This window comes from Myotis brandtii, unplaced genomic scaffold (genome assembly GCF_000412655.1).
Source record: "Myotis brandtii unplaced genomic scaffold, ASM41265v1 scaffold1904, whole genome shotgun sequence".
NCBI classification, from domain to species: Eukaryota; Metazoa; Chordata; class Mammalia; order Chiroptera; family Vespertilionidae; genus Myotis; species Myotis brandtii.
The window spans coordinates 37,370-46,423 of NW_005357093.1; the positions used below are offsets into that span (position 1 = coordinate 37,370).

At 49.0% G+C, this 9,054-nt stretch overlaps 1 protein-coding gene across 1 annotated transcript in view; it reads left to right on the forward strand.

The window, feature by feature from the left end:
• The first annotated feature begins 1,199 nt into the window (after positions 1-1,199).
• The window catches only part of GYG2 (glycogenin 2), a 17,698-nt gene continuing 9,843 nt past the window's right edge, over positions 1,200-9,054 (forward strand). Inside the window, exons 1-5 of the mRNA XM_014538414.1 lie at positions 1,200-1,282; positions 3,874-4,048; positions 4,990-5,152; positions 6,511-6,637; positions 8,689-8,911. Of these exons, the coding sequence (XP_014393900.1) occupies positions 3,920-4,048; positions 4,990-5,152; positions 6,511-6,637; positions 8,689-8,911 (642 nt within the window). The 5' untranslated portion in view covers positions 1,200-1,282; positions 3,874-3,919. The remainder of the gene's footprint in view (positions 1,283-3,873; positions 4,049-4,989; positions 5,153-6,510; positions 6,638-8,688; positions 8,912-9,054) is intronic.

The following is a 9,054-nucleotide window of genomic DNA, read 5'->3' on the forward strand; positions in this document are numbered from 1 at the left end:
ATAGATAGATAGATAGATAATTATAGATGATGGATGGATAGGTAGATGATAGATAGATAGATAGATAGATAGATAGATAGATAGTTATAGATGATGGATAGATAGATAGATAGATAGATAGATAGATAGATAGATATAGATAGATAGATGATAGGTAGATAGATAGATAGAGATGATGGGTGGATAGCTAGATGATGGATTGATAGATACATAGATGGATGATAGATATCGATAGATAGATGATAGATAGACTGTAGACAGGTAGATAGACAAGTAGATAGACAGACGGACAGATGACAGACAGACATCTTCTGCGGACCAGCCTTGAGCTCTTAAATCCGTCGTCCCTCACACTCCCCTCGGCCCGGAGATGCTGGGCATCCTCACAGCTTCTTAATTCAAGACAAGAAAGAAAAAACCAAAAACGCCCAACGAGGCGTAGACAGAGGATCCTGTCCCCAGAAGCTCCTTCTTGGCGATGACCCCAACGGAATGTCAAGGCCAGGCCAGGCGTCAGCCCCCGGGGGACACAGACCCAGAAACCCCCCCTCGTCCTCACTTTATATTTCGTGTTTCTGCCTCTCTCCCTCCCTCCCTCTGAGAGCTCCCCGGGCCTCATTGAGAAATGAAAGACCCAGAAACCCCCCCTCGTCCTCACTTTATATTTAGTGTTTCTGCCTCTCTCCCTCCCTCCCTCTCTCCCTCTGAGAGCTCCCCGGGCCTCATTGAGAAATGAGATCCCTGTGTGTGGGCCTCTAGTTTAAATATATTTTTATTGATTTCAGGGAGGAACAGAGGGAGAGAGAGAGAGACACACATCCATGATGAGAGAGAACCATGGATCGGCTGCCTCCTGCTCGCCCCCCACTGGGGATGGAGCCCACAACCCGGGCATGTGCCCTGGGCCAGAATCGAACCCTGACCCTTCAGTCCGCAGGCCGACGCTCTATCCACTGAGCCACACTGGCCGGTCCCCAATGAACATGCTCAAATACTGAGCAGTGACTCTAAGTGAGAAGCTTAAGAGAGGAAGAGGCGTGACCCTGAGCCCCACCGTCGCATGAGAGCCACCAGGCGTGTGATAGGCGTGTAACAGGCGTGTGACAGGCGTGTGACAGGCGTCTTTGTTCGCACCCACAGTGTCTGACCAGGCCTTCGTGACGCTGGCCACCAACGACACCTATTGCCAAGGAGCCCTGGTCCTGGGCCAGTCGCTGAGGGACCAGAGGGCCACCCGGGAGCTGGTGGTGCTGGTCACTCCTCAGGTGTCCAGGCTGCTCAGGTAAGACTCGGAGACACACCTGTGCCCACCTGGCTCCTCCTTGTGTAGAAGCAACGTCACCCGGGCTCAAGGGGGCGGGGGTCCCCCTGAAATTGTGTTGGTCCTAGAGCCCTGGCCATCATGGAATCGATGGGTGGATAATGGATGGGTGGACGGATGGATGGATGGATGGATAGATAGATGATAGATATAAAGATAGATAGATAGATAGATAGATAGATAGATATACCAGAGGGACGCCCAGACAGAAAGGACGACAAGGGTAACTTCTCTTCTCTGATGAATATTAAAATATTTCTACACAAAACAGCCCTCAAAAGTCAAGGGCAGCCTGGTTGGTGTGGCTCAATAGTTGAGCATCGACCTATGAACCAGGAGGTCACGGTTCAATTTCCGGTCAGGGCACAGGCCCAGGTTGCGGGCTCCATCCCCAGTGGGGAGTGTGCAGGAAGCAGCTGAGCAAGGATTCTCTCTCATCATTGATGTTTCTATCTCTCTCTCCCTCTCTAGATAATAGATGATAGATATAAAATATAGATAGAAGATAGATAGATAGATAGATAGATAGATAGATGATAGATAGAATAGATGAGACATAGGTAGAAAGATAGATACAGAGATTTACAGATACATAAATAGATGGTAGATAATAGGTAGGTAGATAGATGGATAGATAGATAAAATAGATGATACATAGGTAGAAAAATACATAGATACACAGGTACATAAATAAATTAGATAGATAGATAGATGATAGATAGATGATAGATAGATAGATAGATAGATGATTGATAGATAGATAGATAGATGATAGATAGGATGGATGATGGATGTGTGGGTGTATGGATGGTTAGATGGATGCATGGATGAATGGATTTATGGCTGGATACATAGGTAAATATAGATACATAGACATAGATTATTAATAGCTAAATATAGAGATGATAGATATAGATAGATTGATAGATAGATGATAGATAGATTGGATGATGGGTGTATGGATGGTTAGATGGATGCATGGACAGATGGATGGATGGATACATAGATTAAATATAGAGACATAGACCTAGGTGATTAATAGCTAAATATAGAGTTGATAGATAGATAGATAGATAGATAGATAGATGAGAGAATGGATGGATGGATAGATGATAGATAGAGATAGGATGGATAGATAGATAAATAAATAGATGATGTAGTTAGATGGATGATGGGTGGATGGCTGATGGATTGACAGATGATAGATAGGTAGATGATGGATAGATAGAGATAGGATGGATAGATAAATAGATGATTGATATAGTTAGATGGATGATGGGTGGATGGGTGATGGATTGATAGATGATAGATAGGTAGATGATGGATAGATAGAGATAGGATGGATAGATAAATAGATGATTGATATAGTTAGATGGATGATGGGTGGATGGGTGATGGATTGATAGATGATAGATAGGTAGATGATGGATAGATAGAGATAGGATGGATAGATAAATAGATGATTGATATAGTTAGATGGATGATGGGTGGATGGGTGATGGATTGATAGATGATAGATAGGTAGTGAAGGATAGATAGAGATAAGATGGATAGATAAATAGATGATTGATATAGTTAGATGGATGATGGGTGGATGGGTGATGGATAGATAGATGATGATTGATTGATGACGGAGAGATTGGCTCCCCGTATGGTTCTGCCATGATCCCAGCCTTTCTCTAGCTCCTCCTCAGGTTTCTGTCATCACAAGATATTCTACGTGATGCCAAAATCGAATTTAACCAAAAAGAAATAAATACTTTGGAAGAGAGAGGCAGATTTCATGTTGATAAAGGTAGGGGCCCTCAAACTTGTACGCAACCAACAATGTGGGTTCTGAATACAGAAAGCAATATATATATATATATATGACAGCGAACATCGGTTGGTTGCTATCGGTTCACGGCCACATAATTTGCAAAGAGAGGGACTTCCTTAAAGCTACCCTGGATCAGTCTCTCTTAAGACAGTTCTGGCCCTAGCTGGTGTGGCTCAGTGGCTAGAGCGTCAGCCTGCAGACCAAAGGGTCCAGGGTTCTATTCCGGTCAAGGGCACGTACCTCGGCTGCAGGCTCCTCCCCAGCCAGGGCCCTGGTCCCGGTTCGTGCAGGAGGCAACCAATCAATGTGTCTCTCTCACATCGATATTTCTCCCTGTCTGTCCCTCTCCCTCTCTTCCAATCACTCTAGAAATCAAGGGGAACATACCCTCAGGTGAGGATTAACAAAAAAGAAGAAGGGTTCATGTTTCCTGTTTCTGAGCAGGGATGGGGATATATACTGTTCCATGGTTCTCTACATCTTATGTTTTTTTTTTTAAAAAATATATTGATTTCAGAGTGGAAGGGAGAGGGAGAGAGAAACATCCATGAAGAGAGAGAATCATGGATCGGCTGCCTCCTGCACGCCCCCTACTGGGGATGGAGCCCACAACCCGGGCATGTGCCCTTGACCGGGTAATCGAACCCTGACCTCCTGGCTCATAGGTCCACACGCAACCACCGAGCCACGCGAGCCGGGTGTCTCCAGGTTTCTTGGCAAACGTCTCTTCCAGGGCTATTCTCTCGAGGGTATTTGACCAGGTCGTCGAGGTCGATCTGATGGACAGCACCGACCACGTCCACCTGGCCTTCCTGAAGAGGCCCGAGCTCGGCGTCACCCTCACCAAACTCCACTGCTGGACGCTCACCCGCTACAGCAAGTGTGTGTTTCTGGACGCCGACACCCTGGTGAGCACCCTGGGAGTGTGGGACCGAGACGGTGCCCTTGGTGAGAAACCCATCAGACACCACGCCTCCTACACCCCCTTTAGCAGGCTGCTACCTTGGGGTGGGTTCCCATCAGGCAACATGGAACTGTTGTGTGTATTTTATTTTATTTTATTATTTACTAGAGGCCCAGTGCACGAAATTTGTGCACGAGTGTGGTCCCTGGCCACCAGCTGGGCCTTGCTTTGTTTCACGCCACCCCCTGGTGGGCAGCGCACGTCATAGCAAGTGATCGATCTCCCGGTCAATCGAACTCCCAGTTGGTCGAACTCCCAAGAGGACACTTTGCATATTAGGCCTTTATATATAGAGAGACTAGAGGCCCGGTGCACGAAATTCGTGCATGGGTAGGGTCCCTAGGCCTGACCGGCGATCAAGGCCGATTGGGGCCTTCCGGCTGCTGGCCGGGACCTCCCTTCCCAGGTAGTCAGCACACATCATAGCGAGCGGTCGGACGCCTGGTCTCCCAGTCGAACTCCCGCGGGGACAGTTTGCATATTAGGCTTTTATATATATAGTTTTTATTATTTTTTTGATTTTTAAAAATTATTGTTGTGTGGTTTTTTTTAATCATTGATCAGCCGCCTCCTGCACGCCCCCTACTGGGGATCGAGCCCACAACCTTGGCATGTGCCCTTGACCAGGAATCGAACCCATGACCTCCTGGTTCCTAGGTCGATGCTCAACCACTGAGCCACACCAGCCAGCACTTGATTGGCTATTTCTTTTTTGTCTGTAGTGAGAGCAACCATCCTGGGGCTCAGACCTCCTCTGATGGACAGTTTGCAAGGAGCCAACCCTGTCTGGCCCCTCCTCAAGCCCCTCCCTCCTTTCTCAACCAGGAAACGGGAAGCCACAGGGGGTGGGGCGTGTCTACACGTGTCCCCTGCTCTGATTGACAGGTGCTGTGCAACATCGATGAGCTGTTTGAGAGGAGCGAGTTTTCGGCCGCCCCGGACCCGGGCTGGCCCGACTGCTTCAACAGCGGGGTGTTCGTCTTCCGGCCTTCCCTGCGGACACACCGCCTCTTGCTGCAGCATGCCGTGGACCACGGCAGCTACGATGGTGCGTGAGGGACAGCCTGGATTTTGGGGGACCCCATACCCTCCTCCCCTGCCCCATCCCTACCCCTCCTCCCCTGCCTGGGAATGAATGAAAATTTCAACACAAAATGCCCTAGCTGGTGTGGCTCAGTGGATAGAGCTATCGGCCTAAAGACTGAAGGGTCCTGGGTTCGATTCCTGGTCAAGGGCACATGCCCGGGTGGTGGGCTCGATCCCCAGTAGGGAGCGTGCAGGAGGCAGCCGATCCATGATTCTATCTCATCACGGATATCTCTCTCTCTCCCCCTCCCTTCCTCTCTAAAATCAATTAAATAATATCCATATGTATACAAGGCTAAGGGACCTACTGTCCGTCTGTCCAACCGGCCGACTGCACTGGCAATCCTATAGAACAAAAGGCTACTATGCAAATTGTCCCCTCAACTGGGAGTTCGACCGGGAGTTCGACCAGGAGGCCAGGCCGGCTGGCCAACCTCCCTCGGCCCCTCCCCCTGGCCTGCCCCGCCCCCGATCGGCCCCAATCTTGGCAGGCCAGCCGGACCCCACCTGTGCACGAATTTGTGCACCGGGCCTCTAGTTTATATATAAAAGAATTGAATTTTTTTAAAAGTAATGAATAGTATACCGTAAACAATCATGTATTCATGGTATTCCCTACTGGTAATCGATACAAATTAATGATTGTTGGTTTATGTCTCACTTTGAGACAAAGATAATGTTTTAGCGGGCAGAGAGGAGAAATGTGCTTGGTGACCTTGTATGACCTTCAAACATCCCTAGTATTGTTTTAAAAAATATATTTTTATTGATTTCAGACAGGAAGGGAGAGGGAGAGAGAGAGAAACGTCCATGATGAGAGAGAATCATGGATCGGCTGCCTCCTGCACGCCCCCGACTGGCGATGGAGCCTGCCACCCAGGCATGTGCCCTCGACTGGGAATCGAACCCGGGACCCTTCAGTCCGCAGGCCGACGCTCTATCCACTGAGCCACACCAGCCAGGGCTCCTGCTGGTTCTTAATAAAAAGGAAGGAGGTTGATGTATGTCGCACTTTGAGAGAACAATCATGTTTGAGCAGGAAGAGAGGAGACATGTGCTTGATGGAGCCTGCCACCCGGGCATGTGCCCTTGACGGGGAATCGAACCCGGGACCCTTCAGTCCGCAGGCCGACGCTCTATCCACTGAGCCACACCAGCCAGGGCTACTGCTGGTTCTTAATAAAAAGGAAGGAGGTTGATGTATGTCGCACTTTGAGAGAACAATCATGTTTGAGCAGGAAGAGAGGAGACATGTGCTGAGTGACCTTGAATGACCTTCAAACGCCCTTGTTAACTTTAACTTCTCTGTTCACCGTTCAGGGGCCGATCAGGGCTTGCTCAACAGTTTCTTCAGCAGCTGGGCCACGGCCGACATTCAGAAGCACTTGCCCTTCGTCTACAACTTGAGCAGCAGCGCCGCGTACACCTACAGCCCGGCGTTCAGACAGTAAGTGCACGCACGTGCCCAGTCCCGGGTCTGACTCTGAGGAGTAACCACCTCACATCAGCTTTTGAAATTTTACTTATTTTATTTTTTTATTGATTCCAGAGAGAGGAAGGCAGAGGGAGAGAGAGAGAGAAACATCACCGATGAGAGAGAATCATGCATCGGCTGCCTCTTGCAAACCGGGCATGTGCCCTTGACTGGAATCGAACCCGGGACCCTTCAGTCCGCAGGGCGACCCTGTATCCACTGAACCAAACCGGCCGGGGGGCTTTTGAATTTTTGAAACGTGTTTTTGTTGAACTTCAGGGAGAGGAAGGGAGAGGGAAGGAGAGAGAGAGAAACACGAATAATGAGAGAGGATCGTGGATCGACTGGCTCCCTCCCTACTGGAGTTCAAACATGATCGACAGCAGGAAGCTAGGAGTCCGGCTATAGACAAGCGGACAGAGACCCCGTGGTGCATGTATGTGCCGTGCCCGCACAGCCAAGGGTTCCGTGAACCGGAGGAGGGGCGGCGAGGAATTAAAGAAAAGATTGACAAAGAGAATACAGCTGGGGCTTGGTGGATCGCCTGTGCCTGGATGAGGACACAGAAAAGACGGATCCAGCCAGCAAGCTGAGCCTTTATTTTATAGTCGGAGAAAAACAAGGTGGTGGGCGACATAGTTACAATGTTCTTGTGAGTTTCACTTGTTTAGGCAGCACTTTCTGCACCTCCCACAGCTCATTAGCTTCCCAGGAAGGATCTAGGGCAGCGGTTCTCAACCTGGGGGTCGAGACCCCTTTGGGGGTCAAACAACCCTTTCAAAGGGGTCGCCTAAGAACATCGGAAAACACATATATAATTACATACTGTTTTTGCGATTAATCACAATGCTTTAACGATGTTCAATTTGTAACAATGAGATTGGGGGTCACCACAACATGAGGAACTATATGAAAGGGTCGCGGCCTGAGGAAGGTTGAGAACCACTGATCAAGGGAGTGGCTGTATGGTTAAACTTAATTAAGCTGAGAGGGCTCTGCCCTCCAAGCTGGGACTTGTGTGTGGCCCTGCCACAGGTCAGTTAGGTGAGGCTGAACTCTAGAGCCGCTCCGGCCACAGGTACGCAGTGGAATATTACTCAGCCATGAAAAAGGACTAGAGCTTACCATTGGCAACAGCATGCGTGGACCGAGAGCACTGGTTCTCAACCTTCTGGCCCTTTCAATACAGTTGCTCATGTTGTGACCCAGCCATAAAATTATTTTCGTTGCTACGTCATCACTGCGATGTTGCTACTGTTATGAATCGTCATGGGAATATCTGAGATGCAGGATGGGCTTAGGCGACCCCCGTGAAAGGGTCGTTCGACCGCCCAAGGGGTCGCGACCCACAGGATGAGAACGGCTGGTCTAGAGGGTGAAATAGGTCAGACAGAGAAAGACAAATACCAGGTGATTTCACTTGTATCTGGAATCTCAAAATAAAATAAATGAACAAATAAACAAAACAAACAAAAGCAGATTCAGAAAATAAGCCGATGGTTGCCTGGGGGGAGAAATTGGAGGAAATGGAAAACAAAAGCAAACCAAACATAAAAGTCACCAACCACAGGAAAACCAAGTCAATAAAAAATGTTTCTGAGTGTTGGGTGTGGTGGTAATTGAGAAAATATAAAACAGATTGAGAAGAAATTCATATTCTTGTAAAAGAAGCCTTTTTTAAGTTGGTTTTTTTTTGGTTTGCAGCTTGCATTATGTATTATAAAAGCTAAATTTTTTTGTCCCTGTTGTTGCTTTTTTTAAAAATTGATTTCAGAGAGAGGAAGGGAGAGAGAGAGAAACATCCATGATGAGAGAGAATCACGGACCGGCTGCCTCCTGCACGCCCCCTACTGGGGATCGAGCCTGCAACCCGGGCCTGTGCCCTTGACCGGGAATCGAACCCGTGACCTCCTGGTTCCTAGGTAGACGCTCAACCCCTGAGCCACACCGGCCGGGCTGTTGGTTGCTATTTAAATGTGTCTGGCCGCTCCCCAATGGAAATCTCCTGCGTGTTTCTGTCTCAGGTTCGGTTCAAGGGCGAAGGTGGTCCACTTTCTGGGGCCCAAGAAGCCGTGGAACTACAAGTACAACCCGCAGACGGGCTCGGTGCTGGAGGAGGCGCCTGGGACGGCCCCCCAGCACCAGCTGAGCTTCCTGAACCTGTGGTGGAACATCTACCAACACAGCATCTTGCCTCTGTACGAACACATCCCGGACGAGCCACGGAAACCATCGCCCGGACACAGGGTAAGTGGGGGGATTCCCTCGGGACACAGGAGTTGAGAATCGAGTCAATCCTGCCGGCCTGGCTCAGTGATTGAGCATCGACCTAGGAACCAGGAGGTCACGGTTCGATTCCCGGTCAAGGGCACATGCCCGGGTTGCAGGCT